This window comes from Podarcis vaucheri (genome assembly GCF_965113315.1).
Source record: "Podarcis vaucheri genome assembly, chromosome: 6".
Lineage (NCBI taxonomy): Eukaryota > Metazoa > Chordata > Lepidosauria > Squamata > Lacertidae > Podarcis > Podarcis vaucheri.
Window position 1 is genome coordinate 103,311,054 of NC_138764.1, and position 24,490 is coordinate 103,335,543.

Below are 24,490 nucleotides of genomic sequence, written 5' to 3' on the forward strand. Positions count from 1 at the left end.
TCTTTTTTGGACACACAACTACAAACAGTATCTGCGTCTCTCTCTATCTTCAAGAGCGTTGGCTATTCTGCAGTTCACCACAAACATATAGTTGGGAACAGGGATTTTCAACTCTGGCGAATATGAAAGGAAAAGAGAAAGGCTTCTTTGTGCCAGTGAGGAGACGAGAATTTGTCTTTCTCAAATCAGACCTCATCTAAATGAGATGGCCCAGCAAAAGCAAGCTCACACCTCTTGTGGAATCATAGAATTGGAGAGCAGGGACCTTGAGGGCAGAGAGCAAAATAAGGCAACCTCTCTGCAATCTGAAGATGAATCAATAGAACCTGAAGGTTGGAGGGGACCTTGCAAGCCATATTTTGCTACCCTACTGCTCTGTGAAGAAAATCTGGACTTTCAGCATCTCCCACAGACGCTCCTCTGGATTCTGCTTGAAGAGCCCACCAGGAAATTGGTTCCATTGTCGGGACATTTCCACTAATGCTCAACCGAACTCTATCCTCCTGCAATGTCAGCACCTTCCATCTAGTCCTGCCCCCTGGGAGGCAGCAGAGAGCAGCCTTTTGTCCCGGTCTGTGTGTCAGCCCTTCAGGTATGTGGAGAGAGACAGAGAGTGATATTATTGCCACCTCTCACTCTTCCCTCCTCTAGGCTAAACATACCCACTTCCTTCCACCTTTCCCTATATGATTCGTGAGATTCATAAGCAGGGCATCTCCTACCATCGTAGAATCATAGAATTGTAAAATTGGAAGGGACCTCAAGGGTCATTTAGTCCAACCCCCGGCAAGGCAGGAATATTTTACCCAACGCAGGACTCGAACCCACTGTTAGAATTCCTGCTTTGTGACTGCAGTCAATGGGATTGTTGTCTATCACATGATGGTGTATGTTTTGACTCCACAGAGTGGGAAGTGATGGAGACAGGGTGTTTGTGTTACTGTGTTCCGTGAAGTGGGACTCTTGTCCTTTGTTCTTTCTCTTTGCTGTCTGATGCTGGAGAGAGAGGGAGCCATGTTGCAGTGCTTCGTGTGTGTTTATATGTAAATAAAGTAGATTAGCCAAAATGCTGAGTTGTTGAGGTCTGTTACGCAAACTGCGAACACTCTGCGAATCCCTAAGTGTGCCGGTGTCGGTTGGCATCGGTCGCTGTGATGTTCGGGCTGAAGAAAGCTTATGAAGCTCCCAAACGATCAACCAGGAGGGAGAGAACATGCCAGTCAGGCATGTGTCTCTGCCAGGGTCCTACTCGAGTGTAGGCTGAGCTCCTGACACCCACAACCCTGAGTTTAAGAGTCTTGTGCTCCTGGAAGGAGGAGGAGGAGGAGGAGGAGGAGGAGGAGGAGGAGGAGGAGTAGTAGTAGTTTGGATTTGATATCTTGCTTTATCACTACCTGAAGGAGTCTCAAAGCGGCTAACATTCTCCTTTCCCTTTCTCCCCCACAACAAACACTCTGTGAGGTGAGTGGGGCTGAGAGACTTCAAAGAAGTGTGACTGGCCCAAGGTAACCCAGCAGCTGCATGTGGAGGAGCAGAGACGTGAACCCAGTTCACCAGATTACGAATCTACCGCTCTTAACCACTACACCACACCGGCTCTCTGTTTGCCCTGTGTCAATAATGGATTGCCTAGTTTTGTGGGCACTGGGTTGGAGGAAGTGGGGTTAGAGAATCCAGAAGGAAACCTATCCCATGAACAGAGGAAGTTGTTCTGTACCCACTCAGACCACAAATGCACCTAGTCCAGAACTGTCTACTTTGTCGGTGCATCTTCCGGTTCTCAAGGTGAGGAGATTCCCTGTCTTTTAACTGGAGACCCCTTTTAACTGGAGGTGCCAGAAATAACCTGGGATCATCCATATGTGGGCCAGGCACTCTCTTGCTAAGCTGTGGCCCAAGGCAAGCTGGACTAGACAGCAACTTTTCATTGTCCTTTGCAAAAGCAGCCCAGCTTCAACAATGGCTGCACCCCAACCCTGAAGCTCCTTTGTGACATGGGTATTATTTGACATGGGATGCGGGTGGCACTGTGGTTAAACCACAAAGCCTAGGACTTGCCGATCAGAAGGTCAGCGGTTCGAGTCCCCGCGACGGGGTGAGCTCCCGTTGCTCGGTCCCTGCTCCTGCCAACCTAGCAGTTCCAAAGCACGTCAAAGTGCAAGTAGATAAATAGGTACTGCTCCAGCGGGAAGGTAAACGGCGTTTCCGTGCGCTGCTCTGGTTCGCCAGAAGTGGCTTAGTCATGCTGGCCACATGACCCGGAAGCTGTACGCCGGCTCCCTCGGCCAATAAAGCGAGATGAGCGCCACAACCCCAGAGTCGGCCACGACTGGACCTAATGGTCAGGGGTCCCTTTACCTTTACTTTTTATTATTTGACATGGCTGCTGCTACCGAGAGAGGTCAGAATCCTTTCCTCCCATTACTAATGCACCTGGGAGTCATAAGACGTTATGGTTTGCATTTGTCAAATGCTGGCTGCGTCACTTTTTCAGGCTCCATCTCAAAGGATCTCCCTGTGACATCATGTCATGTTTGATTTGATCTAGCTTTCTTTCAACTTCTCTTTTAAAAATATACCTCCATTTCCTTCTCTTCTGGGCCCTTAGTGCGAAAAGAAAAAAGAAAAAGCAAAAAGTAGTTTTACGGGAATTACCAATGGAACAGTATCACCAGTTGCAATGTATTTCCCTTCATGAAGCTGAAACTGAGTTTTTGGTGGAAATAAAATGTTTGGGCCTAATTCAGATCAAACATGAAACTGCACTTTCCCTGTACATCAATGAACCTCATGCTTGGACTCTGTCCGCACCCTTTCTCTTCCTTTTTTGTACACTGGAGGAGGGAACTGCAAGCACCCACTTCCTGTTTTAAACAAACCACAGTTCCCCATGACGTCCAAACCCCGGGAACTGTGGCTTGATATAACTGTAGTTTCCGCATGCTTTGTCCTCACTGTAGATTAATCCCAGGTCTCTGAGTTCAGGTGTTGCAGGGAACTGTGGCTTTTTAAGGATCGAGAACAAAAGTCTACTGGCTTCTCTTTGTGGCATGAAATTGGCATATAGAAGAGGAGGAGTGTGTGAGCCCATTTCCTGCTGTTTCTTAACCAGTCTGTGCCTTCGCCTTTGAGGTGCAACTTATACCATGACTGTCCACACACTTCCCTGCTACCGCTCCTTTGATGGAGGGCTTGATCTAATAAAATGACTCACCCTTTTGGCCAGCCTGATGAATCACGTAACCAGAGAATGCACAAACCCTTTTCCGGTTAGATTAAAAAGCCGGGGCCCATATTTGGACAAATGAAGGCAGATATCCACCTCTGAAGCTCAGAGCCCACAAGAATGCAAGGCTCTGGTCCACATGGCTTGCTATAGTGGAAAATACCATATTTTCCCATGTATAACACACCCCTGTGTATAAGACACCTCCTATTTTGGGAGACGCAAAATTAAGAAAATGGGGGGGTTGCACTGAGTTGTTGGGCTTTTAGGGGGGAGCCCAGACTCCATGAGCTTTTTTGGGGGGGTACCCCAGGGTTGATGAGCTTTTTTTAGGGGGAGTTGCCAAAAATTGCTCGCCCGCCGGACCTACACTGCGACTCGCACGTGTCACAAAGGCCACCTACCATCTGTCCCAGCACCAGTAGGAGAGCCACCAATCGCCCACCCTAGTGCCGCAGCGACAGCAAATCAACACCAGCCCTTGCCACAGCCACCAATAACACGCCAAATAGCCGCTGACAATCTCCGGCTCGCTGCAGCAACCAATCCCATATCACCCTTATACACTATCCGTGTATAAAATAACCTCCAATTTTTAACATACCGTATTTTTCACTCTATAGGACGCACTTTTCCCCCTCCAAAAATTAAGGGGAAATGTGTGTGCGTCCTATAGAGCGAATGCAGGCTCCTTGGCTCTAGAGATAGCAACGCGAAGCCTCCGAAGCGCAGAGGGAGCGCTCCCTCCGCGCTCCGGAGGCTACGCATTGCTTTCGCTGAAGCCTGGAGAGTGAGAGGGGTCGGTGCGCACTGACTCCTCTCACTCTCCAGGCTTCAGGGATAGCTGCCTGAAGCCTGCGGAGCACAGCGCGAGTTCCCGTTGCGCTCCGCAGGCTTCGGGTTTCTTTCGCTGAAGCCAGCAGAGCAAGACTCTCCTGGCTTCAGCAGAGAGGGAGAGCTGCGCAGCGCCCCTTCAGCCAAGCGGGAGGAGATATGGAAGGAGCTCCGTTTCTCCTGCCGCTTCACTGAAGGGGCGCTAAGCAGAGAGGGGGAGATTTTTTTCTTCTTGTTCTCTCCCTCTAAAACAAGGTGTGTCCTATGGTCCGGTGCATCCTATAGAGCGAAAAATACAGTAATTTTTTAACAAAGAAACCTCGTCGTATACACAGAAAAGCACAGTATTTCAGGAGTCTCCGTATGTTTCTCTGTTTCGATTCCTTAATAAAACGAATCACCGCAAGTTAGTCAGTGTCGCCTTGTCTCTCTCTGATCTGTGCTACGTGCCAGCTCGCTTGGCACAGGACATCTGCAAACTAAGAGCTGGCAGACACTTTCTTGGCATCACGAGGAGTCGTCTGGAAGTTGTTCAATGACTCCCCCGCCCACGATTTCTCGGACACTTAGTGCTGCCTACGATCAGAAGTGGTCACTGAGGTGATGGCTCTGACCTGGTGGAATGCTCTGTCCCATGAGACCAGGGCCCTTCAGGATTTAACCTCCTTCCGCAGGGCCTGTAAGACAGAGCTGTTCCGCCTGGCCTTTAATTTGAATTCAGCCTGATCTTTTATTTCCCTTCTCTTCCCTCCCCCTCCCCTTTTTGAAGATTACCCACTCTGGGATCCCACAGCTAATTCTCCCCTGGCCTCCTCGCTGGCCCAAGTAGGATCAATTCAGCCAGCTAGCCCTGGGGATTATCTAATTGATTTTTGATTTTTATTGTTATTTATGTTTTTATACTGTACTTTATGCTGCTTTTATAATTAAGTGTTTTAAAGTGTTTTAAATTTGTTGTTAGCCACCCTGAGCCTGGTTTTTGAACTGGAAAGTGCAGGGTATAAATAAAAATTTATTATTATTATTATTAGTGGGGCAAGGGGTGACGCTGGTTTCTGAGATGGGGCGTAGGGTGAGGCATGGTGCAAGCACGGCAGCAGAACCAATCCTGCTGCCGCATCTACCTCTGCGTGCCTCGCCCCTCCCTCTCTCCAAAACCAGAACAGATGCTCCCTGTTCAAAAGGAAAGTGAGTGGCATCATCTCACTTGTGGCCCCCACCAACTGCTTTTGGCTATGATGGGTTGAGAATCCCCCTGGTTGGGCTTTCGATAATCTAGCTCTGTGGTTCCCAAAGTGGGTGGGAGCGCTCCCTGAGGGTCGTGGGATTACCTGGGGGGGGCACCAAGAGGCAAAGGTGCAGCAGAAGGGACTCTGGAAGCGTAAATTACTATCAGACTTTGAAAAGCTGGCATCGAGTTCATCGGTTTTGTTGAACTCATTAAATTGTTTTCATTGGATTCTGAACAAAGGTGCAATTGATGGTTACTGTTTTGAATTTTATTGGGTTATCATCTTCCTTAGTGGGTTGTGCAAATTGCTATTTTTTAAATAGGGGTGGGTTGGGGGTGAGTTTATGGAATCAAGGGGGTGGCGGAACGACTGCTCTAGCGACTTGTAGATTTCAAAATAGCTGCAAGATTACACCAGAACCTGCCGGATGGCAGCACATCTTAACCACCATGTCTACTCAGAAACAAGGCCTGTCAACCCCAGGTCAGTGGGGTTTAGGATGCTGGTGAACTTGTATTCTGGGGGGGACAGAATGTGCTTTCCCACTGCCGTTGTCTCTTTTGACACAGTATATGAACTGCTGCCCCTGTCTAACACCCTGGAGGATTCTGACCAAGCGGTAAGAATTTCAGAACACGTCTGTCCTGGTTGATAGTTATTCCATTCAAAGCCTTGTTTCCTTTTTGTAATCAATAAAAGCTATTTTTTTCAAGCAACGCGGAGCCAGAATAAAGGTAAAGGGACCCCTGACCATTAGGTCCAGCCGTGGCCGACTCTGGGGTTGCGGCGCTCATCTTGCTTTACTGGCCGAGGGAGCCGGCGTACAGTTTCCGGGTCATGTGGCCAGCATGACTAAGCCGCTTCTGGCAAACCAGAGCAATGCACGGAAACGCCATTTACCTTCCCACCAGAGTGGTACCTATTTATCTACTTGCACTTTGACGTGCTTTCGAACTGCTAGGTTGGCAGGAGGAGGGACTGAGCAACGGGAGCTCACCCTGTCACGGGGATTTGAACTGCCAACCTTCTGATCAGCAAGCCCTAAGCTCTGTGGTTTAACCCACTGCGCCACCCGCATCCTAGAGTAGAGCAATCCAAATTAAATCTTCAGATATGGTTTTCCAAATTAGCTGCATTTTACCTTTACCTTTCTGCGTTGATTGGAAGATCATAGGGAGCTGCTGTATACTGAGTTCATTTTTATCCATTAATTCATTCACTCATTCAATTTATTCATTTACTACATTTATATCCCACCGTTTCCTTCAAGGACCTCTAGGTGGTCTACACAGTTTTCCTCATCCCCATTTAATCCTCACAACAGCCTTTTGAGGTAGGCTACGCAGAGACTGAGTGGCACAAGGGGACCCACTGAATGTCATGGCTGAGTGGGGATTTGAACCCTGGTCTCTTCCGTGTCCTAGTCGGGTGCTCTAACCAGTATACCACACTGCCTCTCCATATTCTCAAGCACCTAGCTTGCTATTGGCAGGGACAGGGGCTCTCCAGCTTTCCAGGAAGGGGACATTTACAGCCTACCAGTAGATGGAGGGAATTGAACCTGGAGCCTTCTGAACCTGGGGGGCAAACTTGAATAATTTTGGGGGGGACCCAGGTAAGCCCCACCTTGCATAATCGATCACATGACACGGTGCACACACACCACTTTAATAATAATAATAATAATAATAATAATAATAATAATAATAATAATAATAATTTATTATTTGTACCCCGCCCATCTGGCTGGGTTTCCCCAGCCACTCTGGGCGGCTTCCATAGAAACCAAAAAACACTAAAATATCATACATTAAAAACTTCCCTGAACGGGGCGGCCTTAAGATGTCTTCTGAATGTCAGGTAGTTGTTTATCATTTTGACATCTGATGGGAGGGCGTTCCACAGGGCGGGCGCCACTACCGAGAAGGCCCTCTGCCTGGTTCCCTGTAGCTTTGCTTCTCGCAATGAGGGAACCGCCAGAAGGCCCTTGGCTCTGGACCTCAGCGTCCGGGCAGAACGATGGGGGTGGAGATGCTCCTTCAGGTCCCATAAACTTTGTGGGGGTCCAGCCCCCTCAAATATTTTATTGTGTGGCTGAAACCCACACAGCCCCTAGAAGTTGGCTCCTACGTTCTGCATGCAGATGTTCCCCCACTCAACTATGGCCTTCTTTTCTACATTTGGTCTCAATGTTTTCAGCTGGGTGTTCTTCTGCAAGTCTAATGATAGCCCCAATGGCGTCGATGCTTGAGTGAGTTAACTGGGTTTCAAATAATGGGTTACTAGGTGATGTTGGAAATATCCTACACACACATACCTACGGGACTGCCTCTCCTGGTATGCCCCGCGGAGAACCTTAAGGTCCCCAAATGACAACATTTTGGAGGTCCCGGGTTGCAAGGTGGTTAGATTGGGCTCAACTAGGGCCAGGCCCCAACTTGGTGGAACACTCTGTCACAAGAGACCAGGGCCCTGCGGGACTTGACATCTTTCCGCAGGGCCTGCAAGACAGAGCTGTTCCGCCTGGCCTTTGGTTTGGACTCGGTCTGACCCTTATGTTTCCCTCCCCTTATGGTCTTAATTTATCGGCTACTTTAAAATGAGGCTGCATTTTAAACTGCATTTTAACCTGTATTTTAAATTGGGTTCCGCCCTCTCTTTTTCTACTATTATGTTTTTACTGTGATTTTATTGGTGTTAGCCACCCTGAGCCCGGCTCTGGCCGGGGATGGCAGGGTATAAATAAAATTTATTAATAACAACAACAACAACAACAACAACAACAACAACAACAACAACAATATTACACTGCGTGGAGCCACGAACTTGCATGAGGTCTAAACTCTTAAGCAATTCCTCTAAAAGTGACCCCACTTCTTTGAAGAAAAGAGAGTGAATGACTTGGATGAAGGAATTGAGGGGATTCAGATGACACCAAACATTGGCAGGGGTAGCCAATGTCACAGAAGACAGAATCAGGATTCAAAATGACCTTAACAAAATGAATTTCAAATGTAAGGTTCTGCACTTAGGCAAGAAGAACCAGATGGGGAACACCTAGCTTACTAGCAGTACATGTGGAAAGGATCTAGGGGTCTTGGTGGACCACAAGCTGAATATGAGTCAACAGTGTGATGCAGCGGCAAAAAAGGCTAATTCTATTCTAGGCTGCATCAACAGAAATCTAGTGTCCAGATCCTGTGGGCACCATAATTTAAGAAGGATGTTGACAAGCTGGAATGTGTGCAGAGGAAGGCAACCAAGATGATCAAGGGTCTGGAAACCAAGCCTTATGAGGAGTGGTTGAGGAAGCTGGGCATGTTTAGCCTGGCAAAGAGAAGACTGAAGGGAGAAAGAATAGCCATTGATAGCATCTTCCTCCTCCATGAATTTGCTCAATCCTTTTCAAAGCCAGTAGTTGGAATCCATCACTGTCTCAAGTCAAGGGAAGTCATAAAACGTAAAGGGACACCTGACCATTAAGTCCAGTCGTGGACAACTCTGGGGTTGCGGCGCTCATCTCACTTTACTGGCCAAGGGAGCCGGCGCACAGCTTCCGGGTCATGTGGCCAGCATGACCAAGCCGCTTCTGGCGAACCGGAGCAGCGCACGGAAACATCGGTTACCTTCCCGTCAGAGCGGTACCTATTGATCTACTTGCACTTTGACATGCTTTCGAACTGCTAGGTGGGCAGGAGCAGGGACCGAGCAACGGGAGCTCACCCAGTTGTGGGGGTTCGAACCGCCGACCTTCTGATTGGCAAGTCCTAGGCTCAGTAGAATCATAGAATCATAGAGTTGGAAGAGACCACAAGGGCCATCGAGTCCAACCCCCTGCCAAGCAGTGGTTTAACCCACAGCACCACCCATGTCCCTTAGGGAAGTCATAGTCCCACTCTATTCTGCCTCATTCAGACCCCACCTAGAATACTGTGTCCAGTTCTGGGCGCCACAATTTAAGAAGGATGTTGACAAGCTGGAAGGAGTGCAGAGGAGGGCGACTGAGATGGCCAAGGGTCTGAAAGTCAAGCCCTTATGAGGAATGGTTGAGGGAGCTGGGTGTGTTTAGCCTGAAAAAGAGGAGACTGAGAGGAGATATGAGAGCCACCTTCAAATATCTAAAGGTCTGTCACATGGAAGATGGACCTACACTGCTCTGGGAGTGTAGGACTCGAACCCATGGCTTCAAGTTACAAGAAAGGAGATTCCAACTAAACATAATAATAAAATTTTATTCATATCCTTGCCAGCCAAAGCCAGGCTCAGAGCAGCTAGCAACAGTAAAAATAACACAGTTTATATAAAATCGCCATCAATTAATTGAAAGACATTCTAAAATCAATTCATTCTAAAATCAATTCAGAGTCAAATTAATGGCAACCATTGGGCTAGAGTTCTGTGAGGATTACCAAAGGAGGGGTCAGACTGTGCCCTGGCCAAAGGCCTGATGGAACAGCTCCGTCTTGCAGGCCCTGTGGAAAAATGTCAAGTCCCGCAGGGCCCTAGTCTCTTGTGACAGAGTGCTCCACCAAATCGGGGCCACGGCCAAAAAGGCCCTGGCTCTGGCTGAGGCCAGCCTAACCTCCCTGTGGCCCGGGATCTCCAAGATGTTTCTGTTTGAAGACCGTAAGGTCCTCCGTGGGACATACCAGAAGAGGCGGTCCTGTAGGTACGAGGGTCCTAGACATGATTCTAGCTGATTAATGGGGCTCAAAATTAATTTGGGGAATGATGGGAAAATTTCAACATATTTGGTTTTTTCTCTTCCTCTCTTTCCACTACAAAGGCAGGCTATAGACCAGAGATGGAGCAACGTGGGTGCTGTGGGTGATGTCTCCCCCAGGTGTCACCTCCGAGGGGGGTGGCAAAATGCTGTTTGGCACTCAACGCCTGCAAGAGACGCTGTGGCTTTGGCATGTGGATGCTTCCTGCTTCTGAAACTGTCTGCCCGGCGGCTCCCCCTCAGCTGTAGGGCGGCAGGCAGACTCCTCGTTGCAAGGCACGCGATCTCCGCTAAACAACTAAGGCTGCACTAAAAAATAGCTCAACAGCTTTGGCTTCACAGAAATAAAGTCAAACCCTAAATAAATAAATAAAAATTCAATGTGTGTGGAGGAGGTGACAAGAAATTTTCTGCACCGGGTACCACGTAACCTTGCTATGCCACTGCTACAGACCACGGAAAAATATTTGAGACTACTAATACCTAACTCACTGGACTGGGATGTGGGGGGTGCTGTGGGTTAAAGCACAAAGCCTAGGACTTGCCAATCAGAAGGTCGGCGGTTTGAATCCCCACGACGGGATGAGCTCCCATTGCTCAGTCCCTGCTCCTGCCAACCTAGCAGTTCGAAAGCACGTCAAAGTGCAAGTAGATAAATAGGTAACGCTCCAGTGGGAAGGTAAACGCAGTTTCTGTGCGCTGCTTTGGTTCGCCAGAAGCGGCTTAGTCATGCTGGCCACATGACCCGGAAGCTGTACGCTGGCTCCCTCAGCCAATAAAGCGAGATGAGCGCCGCAACCCCAGAGTCGGCCACGACTGGGCCTAATGGTCAGGGGTCGCTTTACCTTTAACTCACTGGAAGGACAGATCCTGAAGCTGAGGCTCCAATACTTTGGCCACCTCATGTGAAGAGAAGACTCCCTGGAAAAGACCCTGATGTTGGGAAAGATGGAGGGCCCAAGGAGAAGGGTACGACAGAGGACAAGATGGTTGGACAGTGTTCTCGAAGCTACCAGCATGAGCTTGACCAAACTGTGGGAGGCATTGGAAGACAGGAGTGCCTGGAGTGCTCTGGTCCAGGGGGTCACGAAGAGTCAGACATGACTAAACAATAACAACAACAAAAATACCTAATATTCATTCAGCGCTGATAGTCCGATGTCTCAGTGGCGTAGCGTGGGTTATCAGCACCCTGGGCAAGGCAAGTAATTTGCACCCCCTAACCCATGGATTTGCGCCCCCTAACCCGTGGATTTGCGCCCCCTAACCCTAACCCCCAGATGTTGCGCCCGGTGCGGCCGGCCCCCCCTGCACCCCCCACGCTACGCCACTGCGATGTCTGTGGCTTCACTGAACCCTGGTCTCCCAGGTCTTAATGCAACGCTCTAGCCACTAGACTGCACAGCCTCTTTCTCTGCTTATGTCCCTGGATGCATTCCTTCTCTTCCCTTCATCCAGTCCCCTCCAGCTCCTGGAAGCGTCTGTTTCGCAAACAGGTGTCTTTGTTTTGCAACCGGAGCTGAGCAGAGCCAAGTCAGAGGTTTCTGCCCCACAGCCTCCGCTCCGACCCCCAAAGCAGCCTGCCTGCCACCTCTTTCATCCCTCACACGCAGGAATTCCGAGAAAGCCGGGGTTTTAGTGAAAGTATTTTGCGTCTGGAATTGTCGCCACTCGAATTCAAGGCCTGCATTTTTTCGGCTTAAGTCCCTGGCCTGGAGCCTGCTCTGGTTCAAGCATCTAGCGCTTGGCCGCACCCACCCGGAGGTGCAGAACAGAAACTGAGAAGAAAGACCATGCAGATGATTGCAGGGGAATCTCAGGTTCAGCTGTCAGTTAAGTCATCAGCAGGCTTGAGTGGTTTTGGCAAGTCCGGCAGCCTCAGTTCTCCATCTGTGAAATGGGTAGATTAAGGGCCAACCTTCAATGGCTACTTTGAGGATGGACAGAATGTGATCGGAAATGTAGAATGAGCTGCTCCCAGTGTGCTTTCATCCCCAAAATTCCAGGCTGCCACCCAGCCAGGATTCTTTAACTCTGGGCTAACCATCAGGATGGGGAGGGACAGGAGAAATTTGACCCAGTTTGCGTTTAATTTGCACTTTTGAAAGCAATGTGCAAACCCAAACATAGCTGCACATCAAAATCCGCCCTTCTCCGTATTGTGTAATGCGTTTCCCCAGCCAAGTGACGTGCTCAAAAATGCACAAACCGGGGTAAAGCGTGCACAGAAACGCATATAATAGGGAAGACACCATGCAAAACTGCTTTAGATTAGGGAACGTTGGTTTGCAAGCATGGGTCCCTTAGGCAACAGCGCATAGAAAAATGTGCGTATCAGCAGCACTAAAAAGCTGCTAAATTTTCATGCAGACTTTTTTTAAAAAAGGGAAAAAAATGCAGGCTGATGTTGGAAAGAGGATGACTGAATGGAGGACTGGAGAAAGGAGAAACTGAAAGAAACCGAAAATTGACCAATTTGCTTTGCCCTCACTGCCATGAATGTGCCTGCGTTCTAGTAGATCGACGAACAAGCCTCTCCTTCCCTTTCGGAATGGCGTGTGTGGGCGGCACTAGGCACCAAAGCATCCCATAACTGTCCACTTTGGCACAGCCAGGGGTGGACTGAGGTCCAGAGCTCCAAGTCTTTCCTGCTGGGCCCCAGATCTCCTATTACTTCCCTACTCTTTAAAAACTTTAATAATAATAATAATAATAAAGTTTGCTTACAGAATGGGTTGGAGGAATTGCTTGTCTTCAGTTTCTCTCACTTTCTCATTATTCCACCCCTAAGTTGACGTTTTCACAACAGTTCGCCATCTGGGTATTTATTCTGAAAGTCCTCACAAAAATTCAGCAGCCTTTTAGTGCGCTGCTCTTCCTAACGTACACATTTTCCCATGCAGTTTCTCCAATATAATGCATGTTTATACCCAGTCTTATTAATATAGTAATTGTGGTTGTTCTTAATTATATGCATTTTTAGAAATGCTTTTCCCTAGTGTATCCATTTTTGTACCCAGTTTTTGGGGTTGGAAACGTACATTTCAAAGGACAGCCGTGTGTTGGCCCACATACGGTTTTGAAAACTGTCTATTAGGTAGGTTTGCATCAGAATGTGACCTGAAGTGAATTTCTTCCTCCAGCCCATGCCTGGAGGTGGGGTATACATTAAGGCACCTTTGCGCTGCAGATCCGAAACTTGAGCTCTTTAGCTACCCAGCAATGCCCCTGGCTCCTGCACACAATATATTTAAAGCACACACGCCCCTCAGGAATCCTAGGATCTGTAGTTTGTTTAAGGGTGCTGGGAGTTCTACTTCTGTGGGGCACAAACTACAGTTCCCAAAATTCTTGGGGGGTGAAATGTCCTTTAAACCTACGGCGTGTACACAGCCACGGGGAATTATAAAACCAGTGCATCTGGCTAGTTCCCCATGTTTCAAAGATCCCACAAACAACTTCATCCTCACATTACAAGCCATAACTTTACCAAACTTTCAGAAGACATCTATAGGCAGCCCTGTTTAGGGAAGCTTTTAATGTTTAATAGGTTATTGTAGTTTAGTGTTTTGTTGGAAGACATTCAGAGTGGCTGAGGAAACCCAGCCAGATGGGTGGGGTATAAATTATTATTATTATTATTATTATTATTATTATTATTATTATTATTCTCACATGTAAAGCCATGCCTCAAAAGTGCTGCATTGTCAATAACAATATCCTGAATTGTCTGGGAATCCCCCCATCACTGGCAAACTGAGGCCTTTGCAATATTTCTGCAGCCGCTCTTTCAAATGAGATGATTTCCTACAGGGAAACTTCTCCTTTTTGCTACTGGGGAGGGGGAATATGGGGCAAAAGGGCGTAGCTGCCGGACCGGACAATGCCATTCAGACCTGGACAGCTTTTGCCCAGCAGTGGGCCAGCCAAAGCCTTGCATGCCCCGTGCTGTGAGCATGACAGTGCCTAAGCAGCTCTAATGAGAGGATGGTTTTTTCCGTACGCTGAATGCCAAGTATTGCTCAAACCTTTCAGACGGCACAAAACCCACCCGGTTCTTATAAAACCCGCCAAATCCGTCCAGTTCTCCAGTATCTCATATGCTCTGCTGTATCCCTTTTGTTTTCCGTCTCTTTACTTTTCCATGGACAACCAGCTCTCTCCACCTGCTCCTCTCCAAAAGCCATGTTTGCCACCATCATGAAGTCTGGCTTGCAGTGGAATGGAGGGGGCCTAACTGAGCTTGCCCCCCCTCTCTCAGAGGTCATTTAAGGGGCCTCAACTCACAGATCAGAAGAACGCGATTGCGGCTGCGGGAAGGAGAGGAGAGAGGTTAGAAGGTTTGCAAAAGGAAAAAGAAAGGAAGAAAAGGTGATTAAACCCGCATACTTGTGTGGTGCCCAGTGGCGTAGCGTGGGGGGTGCAGGGGGGGGCGGCCGCACCGGGCACAACATCTGGGGGTTAGGGTTAGGGGGCGCAAATCCACGGGTTAGGGGGCGCAAATCCATGGGTTAGGGGGCGCAAATTACTTGCATTGCCCCGGGTGCTGACAACCCATGCTACGCCACTGGTGGTGCCCAAACCCTTTTGCCAGTGTGCCAAATAGGAGAGGGGTTCTGCACTTCCTCACAGCTGGGCTCAGCAGGCAGTTTAAAGGCTGAACACACATTTCCAAGCCCCAGCTGGTAGAGATGATAACCTTACTCTCTATGTGCCCACCCCACCACTTCTGCCTGTGCTGTTTTCCAAATGTAGATAGGGTATTAAAAAGGTAAAGGGACCCCTGACCATTAGGTCCAGTCGTGGCCGACTCTGGGGTTGCGGCGCTCATCTCGCTTTACTGGCCGAGGGAGCCGGCGTACAGCTTCTGGGTCACGTGGCCAGCATGACTAAGCCGCTTCTGGCGAACCAGAGCAGCGCACAGAAACACCGTTTACCTTCCTGCCGGAGGGGTACCTATTTATCTACTTGCACTTTGATGTGCTTTCGAACTGCTAGGTTGGCAGGAGCAGGGACCGAGCAACGGGAGCTCACCCCGTCGCAGGGATTCGAACCGCCAACCTTCTGATCGGCAAGTCCTAGGCTCTGTGGTTTAACCCACAGCGTCACCCACGTCCCACGGATAGGGTATTAGCTACCACCTAATGCCCTTTCCACGGTGGGAAAAAAGCAACATTTTTGTGGCGCAACACCTATGAACTCCCTGCGGATGGACACTTTCACTGAACTCTTTTTGGTGCCTGTGAGAAACATTTTCGTTTAGGAAAGTCTACCCAGATATTTAGAACGTTTGCATGTGTTTTAATCGTACCACTGATTGTAGTTATTATTTGAATGCTTTAATAGCCATTTTAACTATTTTTACGGATAAAAACAGTTATTGTGTTATTCTTTTTGTAAAGTGTTCAAGGTTTATTGGTTTTTTTCATAATCAAATGAAATGTATTTTTTTGTATTTTTAAGTTTTAATGTATTTTTAATCTTTTGTTGGAAGCCATCCAGAGTGGCTGGGGAAACCCAGCCAGTTGGGCGGGGTAGAAACAATAAATTATTATTATTATTATTATTATTATTATTATTATTAGCAGCAGCAGCAGCAGCAGCAGCATAAAATAAAATAAATAAGCATGCAACCTGTCCTCTACCCCCGATTGATCGCTTCACACTCTCTGATTTCCATGAAAACTCAATGGAGTCTTTAAGATATATTTGCAATATTCATTTCATTTCATTTAGTCTAGTGGCAGCTGGACTGGTGACTGGGAGCGGCCGCTGAGACCTACATTGGCTCCCAGTATGTTTCCGAGCACAATTCAAAGTGTTGGTGCTGACCTTTAAAGCCCTAAACGGCCTCGGTCCAGTATATCTGAAGGAGCGTCTCTCCAACCCCATCATTCTACCTGGACACTGAGGTCCAGCGCCGAGGGCCTTCTGGCGGTTCCCTCACTGCGAGAGGCCAAGTTACAGGGAACCAGGCAGAGGGCCTTCTCGGTGGTGGCACCCGCCCTGTGGAACGCCCTTCCAGCAGATGTCAAGGAGAACAACAACTACCTGACATTCAGAAGACATCTGAAGGCAGCCCTGTTTAGGGAAGTTCTTAATATGTGACATTTTAGTGTATTTTTCATCTTTGTTGGAAGCTGAACAGAGTGGCTGGGGAAACCCAGCCAGATGGGCGGGGTACAAATAATAAATTATTATTATTATTATTATTATTATTCATTTATAGCCCGACTTTTCTTCTCCAAAGGAGCTCACAGTGGCATACAAATGTCTCCTCCTTCTCCCCTTTTTATCCTCACAAGAACACTGTGAGGTAGATTAGGCTGAGAGGAAGGGAGCTTCCATAGCCCAGGGGGGATTCAAACCCTGGACGCCTGAGTCATAGCCCAACACTCTAACCACTACACCACACTGGGTCTCCAGCATATTTTCTGAATGTCTCTTTGTCCCCCATGAATGGGGTTCTTCTTGTTTTGAGTGTTGGTTGACTGTGCTTGCTGTGGGTGCAATTCTGCCTTCAGAACATGCAGCTCGTTGCAAACTGATGTACTTTGGCAGTACAGGCAGTACAGTGGTGCCTCGCAAGACGAAAAGAATCCGTTCTGTGATTCTCTTCGTCTAGCAGTTTTTTCATCTTGCGAAGCAAGCCCATTGACAGATTAGCGGATTAGCGCTATTAGCGGCTTTTAGCGGCTTATCTGTTGATCGGATCAGCTGATAAGCAGATTAGTGTCTTAGAAAAAGGGGGGGAAGGGAAAAAAACCCGCAGGAACTCGCAAGACATTGTCGTCTTGCGAAGCATGCCCATAGGAAATTTGTTTTGTGAAGCACCTCCAAAACGCAAAACTCTTTCGTCTAGCGAGTTTTCCATCTTGCGAGGCATTCGTCTTGCGGGGCACCACTGTAACTGCAGTTGGAGGGAAATCCCGACGCAACTTTCACTGTCCATTCAGCCTATCTACGGGACCGCCTCTCCTGGTATGCCCCACAGAGGACCTTAAAGTCCACAAATGACAACATTTTGGAGGTCCCAGGTTGCAGGGTGGTTAGATTGGGCTCAACTAGGGCCAGGGCCTTTTCAGTACTGGCCCCGACTTGGTGGAACGCTCTGCCACAAGAGACCAGGGCCCTGTAGGACTTAACATCTTTCCACAGGGCCTGGAAGACAGAGCTGTTCCGCCTGGCCTTTGGTTTGGACTCGGTCTGACCCTTATGTTGCCCTCCCCTTATGGTCCTGATTTATCAGCTACTTTTTACAATGAGGCTGCATTTTAAATTGCATTTTAACCTGTATTTTAAATTGGTTTTTTTTCTTCTTCCCCCTATTATGTTTTTACTGTGATTTTATTGGTGTTAGCCGCCCTGAGCCCAGCTCTGGCGTGGTATAAATAAAATGAATAATAAATAAAATAAATAATAAAAAACTATTATTATTATTATTATTATTATTATTATTATTATTATTATTATTATTATTATCTCTTCTGCTCCGCTCAGCTTGAAGAGGCAAAAAAAATCCCTGGGGCAGAATAATACAGTGGTACCTCGGGTTACATACGCTTCAGGTTACATACGCTTCAGGTTACAGACTCCACTAGCCCAGAAATAGTGCTTCAGGTTAAGAACTTTGCTTCAGGATGAGAACAGAAATCGTGCTCTGGCGGCACGGCAGCAGCAGGAGGCCCCATTAGCTAAAGTGGTGCTTCAGGTTAAGAACAGTTTCAGGTTAAGAACGGACCTCCGGAACGAATTAAGTACTTAACCCGAGGTACCACTGTATTACAGAAGGTCGTGATGATTGCTATCTGAAACCATCAGTGGCATAGCGTGGATTGCTGGTGCCCGGGATGGGGCAAGTGTTGCACCTTCCTTTTGGACTGGGCAGCTGGGCTGGGGCACATGCTGGGGGGGGGGGGCGTGTGGAGCCCATGCAGAGGGTGAATGGATTCAGCCTCTAATAGGCTCCTCACCTGCTGCCTCCATCCACCTGCCCACTAAACCAACCTGCCTGCTGCTGCTCCTCAGCTGCCAGGTCTCCATGCCTATCATGATTGTGCCCCTTCAAAAATGTGCCCTGCCACCTGGTCACACCATGCTATGCCTCTGGAAACAATATCCACATTGGGCTGTATCTGACCAAATCGGAGTAGACGCATTGAGTTCCACCAGCTTGACTTAAATCCATTGGTTTCAATGGGCCAGCTCTGAGTATGACTTAACCAGATTCCCCATCGGAAATCCAGCCTTGCAGGTGACAAGGGCATCTCAAACCACCTGGCAGTCATAGGAGAGCATCTCTCCCAGTCCCTACCTGATTCCCTGAATGCATCTATGATTCCATTAATTCGATAAATGTATGGTGCTGGAGGAGACCCTTGAGAGTCCCATGGACTGCAAGAAGATCAAACCTCTCCATTCTGAAGGAAATCAGCCCTGAGTGCTCCCTGGAAGGACAGATCCTGAAGCTGAGGCTCCAAGACTTTGGCCACCTCATGAGAAGAGAAGACTCCCTGGAAAAGACCCTGATGTTGGGGAAGATGGAGGGCACAAGGAGAAGGGGACGACAGAGGACGAGATGGTTGGACAGTGTTCTCGAAGCTACCAGCATGAGTTTGACCAAACTGCGGGAGGCAGTGGAAGACAGGAGTGCCTGGCGTGCTCTGGTCCAGAAGGTCACGAAGAGTCGGACACGACTAAACGACTAAACAACAACAACAACATCTGCACTTAGAGAGCCTGTGGTGGTGTATTGCTCAGAGTGTCGAACTCAGACCCGGGAGAGAAGAACCAGGGTTCAAATTCCCAGTTGGCCAAGCAAAGTTCATTGGGCTGTTGACTGCCTCTCAGGCCTCTCAGCCTGTCTTACCTCACAGCGTTGTTGTGAGGGTGAAACGGGGAGGAGGAGAACTATGCAAGGCCACCTTGAGTTCCTTGCAGGAAAGGAAGGGAATAAATGTAATGCATTTAAATGAAGAAATAACACACCCCTCTTGCAATTACTTCTGGTATACTAATATCTTTTAGCGTTTGGCATCTGTTTCCTTCTACGATTCCTCCTAATATCATCAGTCTCCCATCATCTTTTTCCCCCCTTAATTTTTATTGATTTTAACATATAAACTTATCACTTATACAATCTTTTTAGACTTCCATCAGCACCTCTGATGACCCACCGTTTTAACCACTTCTTATGCATTTCTTAACTTTATATTGCCTTTACCTCTCCTAACAAATCACCCTTCCCCTTCTCCATTTTTGCAATACTTCCAATAATACTCCTCACAAAAATTCTTGCAAACCTACAAACGTTGTCTGATCTTCACAAATACTTTTCAAGTAGTCCGTAAATTTACTCCAATCTTCCGTGAATTTCTGGTCCCGCCGGTTTTGAATCCTTCCTGTTAGTTTATCTAGTTCTGCATAGTCCATTAACTTCATCCTATCAGTCTCCCATCATCAATAGGCATTGCATTACTTTTCCCTTCACTTTATGCTCAAGATACTTCTATCGCACCATTTTGCAGTGCACAGAAAGAGATCACACACCATACAGGTGTCCTCTATTCCAATATTTCTGCCCAGGGAGACAGCAATGCTGATCCCAAACTATTCACAGTATCCCTTTAACATTTGCCCATTGTCTGTATTTTCCAGGACCACCTCAGGTGTCTTATTTAACACCAAAGCATCTCAGCAGGAACATAAACCCTTCATCGAGGAAGCTATCCCCTGTGACAGCTACAGAGTATAACATCGGGTATCATTTCCTTCAGGATATTTCCATAGGATTCTGTGGAAACCAATGAAAGCAAGCCCTGCTGAATCAGACCAAGGCTCGTCCATCTCACCCAGTATCCAGTTTCCAACAGGGGACAGCCAGGAACCTCTAAGATGCTCACAAGCGGGGCAACTGGTCTTATAGGATAGCCCTACCCTTCACAAGCGGAGCCAATCCTTTTTTTGGACCACCTGAGTAGGTGGCTTGCATCACCACTTCTTGTGGCAGTGAGTTCCATAAGCTAACTGTGCGTTTGCATGACGAAGTCCTTTCTTTGTTCTGTCTGAGCCACCTGCCGGTGAATTTCTTTTAGCAAATGGCCACCAAAGAAAGAAAGGCAGTTGTGTGCTTTCTCAACACCCTGATCATATCCTCTCTCGATTAAAAAGCCCTGTGTGATTTTAACTCTCCTTGGGTCAAAGTCCCCAACTCTTTTAGCTGCGATTGCAGCGGGTTGGACTAGATGACCCTTTGAGTTCCTTCCAGCTCTATGATTCTGAGGTTACCCTTTTCTGATTCCTTTTCAACCCTCTGTTTTTAGATTTGCCATTTGCTTTTCACTTCCATGCTGTGCGATATCTGATTTTGTCCACCTGTTCACACCCACATGCACACACCCACACCCTAGATAACTTCATCGTTTGGGCACGAGAGATACTCAGTCACACAAGTGTGGTTTTTCAGGTGATGCACCTGGTCTGGGAGAACGCAAGCTGCTTTTCTTTCACAGCACCTTTTCCAGAGCAGAATCTACCCTGCAAATGCTTCAGATGGAGCAATGCTCAGCTCAGAATGGGCAACATTCAGATCTGAGTCCAGCAGCTGGGATTTTACTTCTCTGGGGAGCCCTCGGGAGACGGAGGAAGGTGAGAATATGGCCTGCCTCATCCCCATCAGCTAGGCCTGGGTATCCCACAATCAGTTCCGCTAACAGGTTCTTCAGGATTCTGGAGTACCTGCCAACCTGCACGACCTATATGATTGCAGATGAAAGCAGGGCACAAAAGATGGGTGAGGACAAGTGATGATGAACCATCAGTGAGGCCTCTATTATAACACCTTGAAAGAAAATGTCTATGACCTCTTAATGCCTGTCCTCACTCCCTGCCCTGATTCACTTACTGGGTCTCGGTGTGACACTCACGTTCTCTCCTTCCCACTCTATCCTATCCAGAGCTATCTGGATAGGGGGCAAGAACTGGGATGGGTGTGATAGGGGGATTTCTGTCTTATCTGGTCTTTTGAATCAAACACAGGACCAGCTGGTTCATACCTAAAGCCTTGTGCCTGACTTAATTTGAACACGCATCCCGAACAATTCTTGCCCTGCCTTGAAAAAATATTCCCAGACTAGCATTATTGACAATATCTCAAGGTGAGTGCATTGACCTTCTAAGAAACTGATAATTTTTTAGTAGCAGCTTATAGCCGCAACCTGGAAGAGTTTTGAATACATGCAGATCTCCTGGTGGCAATAAGAAAGCACGGACAATAGCTTTGTCTAAAAAATAAGCAAATACCTCGACAAATAAGCAAATAAGCGAAAACCTCGACAGAAAAAAATCTCGACTGAGAGTTCCACGAAGTGGTGGCCTCTGGGCTCCCAGTTACAGCTCTGGAGAAATGTTTTCCAATAATAATAATAATAATAATAATAATAATAATAATAATAATAATATCTTTATTGTCATTGCCCCCTCTCGGGGACAACGAAATTACTTGGCTGCTCCATCCACCCAGGTGGATAATCGCTCTGCTCTTGGGGAGAGCGGAGAGAGGGGATAGTGGGGTATCTGTGTATTTACTTTATAAAATTAAAAATTAAATTAAAAAAAGAGATTTCGCCAGAGCAGTTTGAAATCGAGCACAACGGACGGCAAATTGCGAACACCTGTCGCAGCATTCGCAAGACCAGCTTGGCACCGAAATCGACCTGGGCTGGCACCGCGTGGTGCGAATAAGCACGGCTCTGGAGGCGAAACCGACCGACCGAGCGGACGCGACCCCTACCTCGTTTCTTCCTCCTGGCTTGAGCGAGCATTTCCATGGAGTTTACGAATAACAGCAACAGGAACAGAATCCACTGCATCTGGCCAGGAATAAATTGGCGCAAGGGAAGAATCAGATCATTCAGGCGGCTGACAGTTCTCCTGCTGCCAAGCGCAGATTGAGCAAAAGGAGGGAAAACAACTCTCTCTCTCCCTTTTTTCTTTTTGGAGGAGAGTGGGATAAAAGAAAAAAGTGGGAGGAAGAGAAAACGATGGGGACAAAAGCACGGTTCACAGCATCCCCCGTGAGGTGGGTCGTGGCACCAGCTGGTCACCAAATGTGGTCTCTTTATGGTGGCATCAGGGAAGATGGCAGGAGTTCAGCGGCCGGTCCCAAGAACCATGGCGCAGAAGAAGCTTCGGTGGCAGATCCAGGGCACTCTTAGAAGTGGCAGTTCTTCTCCTCACCTGTCTCACGGGCAGCACTCCCAGGCCAAAGGGAACAAAAACCTGCAAAGTTCCCCCTCTGCAGAGCTCCAGGCTTCACCTCTGCGGAGAGCTGCTGGTCTGCCTTGCGCCGCTCAAGCTGAACTTCTGCCATGACTCGGAAATCAGGTTCAATGTAAAGCCCTTCCAAATTATCGGGGTGGAGTCAGGGAATTAACCGTGTCCCTGCCGGCGAGCCGCTCGTTCACCCTTGCCCCGTGTCGCCGTGGGCCCCCACCCCACCCCGTTAAAAAAAGACAGACTTCGACAGACTTTCTGGATTAGTCAGACACAACTGCTGGTCTCTCCCCCAGACTTTATTTCAGAAAGGGGAAATTTAATCACTTCAATTTACTCAGCCGCATTCCATATGACAAAGTCGGTGTCTTTTGGCAGGGGGTATGAACAGCCAAAAAACGAGAGAGAGAGAGAGAGAGAGAGAAATGGGAATCAAAGGGACTCCCTCTTTGCATTTTTACAGCCACTGTTTATTACAGCAACTAATAAATTTTCATTTGATAGCTACTGACCTGGGACGTCTGTTTCCCAACGTTATCTCTGCATCGTGGGAGATTTGCTTGTTCATTCCCCTCCTGTGAGCAGCAGATTTCTTCTGTATGTCTTGCGTGTTCGTTAGCTGCAGTGCTGCTCTTTGAATTTTCCACACATTTTTAGCCAAAAATGAACGTTCTCCTGGAAAGGAAAATCCAGATTGATTTTTAAGGGGCAAAACAACAAAGGTCAGAAAACAAGAGGCAGCTGCTTTTTTAAAAAATGGAATGATTTCCCTGTCACAACTGGGCTTCTAATCATTCACATTATCTACATTTGGATGGAACACCATTGCATAGTAATATTAAGGAGGGGGGCAGCCTGGAAAACTTTTTAAAATAGTGAAACTGCCGTTTTAATTTCCCCCCAAAATAGCAGCTTAATTCTCCTGGTGATGGAGTGTATTGAACATAAACTTCAATCTTCTTTGCTTTTTAAGATTTGGAAATCTTTGAAATGAAGAATGTTAATGTGTCAACTTTAATGTATTCATTTAGCAATATTTATATGCCACTTAATCAAACATATCTCTGAAACCATTAAAGGTAAAGGATAAAGGGACCCCTGACCATTAGGTCCAGTCATGACCGACTCTGGGGTTGCAGCGCTCATCTCGCTTTATTGGCCAAGGGAGCCAGCGTACAGCTTCCGGGTCATGTGGCCAGCATGACTAAGCCTCTTCTGGTGAACCAGAGCAGTGCACGGAAAGGCCGTTTACCTTCCCGCCGGAGTGGTACCTATTTATCTACTTGCACTTTGACGTGCTTTTGAACTGCTAGGTGGGCAGGAGCTGGGACCAAGCAACGGGAGCTCACCCTGTCGCGGGGATTCGAACCGCCAACGTTCTGATTGGCAAGCCCTAGGCTCTGTGGTTTAACCCACAGCGCCACCCGCGTCCATTATGCATCTCTAAAAAGGGCATGAAATAGGCATGCAAAATGATGGTTAAAAACTTTCACAATTAAATGAAAAGATGGCTGCGTATTAATTTATTATTTCTTCTCTCTCTCTCTGCCCCCCCCACCTGCATCCTGCAGTTAAAAAGTAGTATCACACCACTTTAAACATTCATGGCTTCCCCCAGAGAATCATGGGAAGTGCAGTTAAGGGTGCTGAGAATTGTTAGGACACCCCCGCCCCCTATTTCTCTCACAGAACTACAATTCCCAGAGATCCCTGGAAGGACTGACTGGCTGTTAAACACTTCTGAGAATTGTCATTTTCTTGTGGAAAGTCACCAGCATTTTCATGCAAATTTATCCTAATATGCACATGTTTGCATGAAATTGTGCCTAATTATGCACCTTTTTGCAAAGAAATTTTCCTTAGTGTATTTTTGTGCATTTTTGTGCACTGTTTTTTAATGATATGTGCCTTATTTATGCACATTTCATACCCCAGTATATGAATTTCGGTAAACATTGCTTGGCTGGAGAACGGCGTCGCAAAGTTCACCTATCAATGCAAACAGAATCAAATTTCTCCCCCATCCCTAGGGGGAAGAAAAATTGCTGGGGGAGGTGATTTGTAGCAGGATCATACCTTATTGACATTTGGGACTTTCTGTCCTTTCCACCTTAGTTGCGTGTGTAGGTCCCCAGGCCACCCCTCAAATAACTTCACACATAACACGTAATTTTAGTTTTGGTTTTGGGACACTATTTTGGC

General features: G+C 47.6%; 1 protein-coding gene across 2 annotated transcripts in view; it reads right to left on the bottom strand.

Annotated features, from left to right (window-relative positions):
* The window catches only part of RSPO4 (R-spondin 4), a 35,065-nt gene extending 12,675 nt beyond the window's left edge, over positions 1–22,390 (bottom strand). The window contains exons 1-2 of one of the 2 annotated variants that reach the window (XM_082226526.1): positions 22,253–22,382; positions 21,807–21,885 (exon numbers count right to left, since the gene is read on the bottom strand). In XM_082226526.1, coding sequence (XP_082082652.1) covers positions 21,807–21,885 — 79 coding nt within the window. In that variant the 5' untranslated portion in view covers positions 22,253–22,382. Of the gene's footprint in view, positions 1–21,806 lie in introns of both variants that reach the window. The other variant, XM_082226525.1, reaches the window with a different exon arrangement.
* Positions 22,391–24,490: the final 2,100 nt, after the last annotated feature.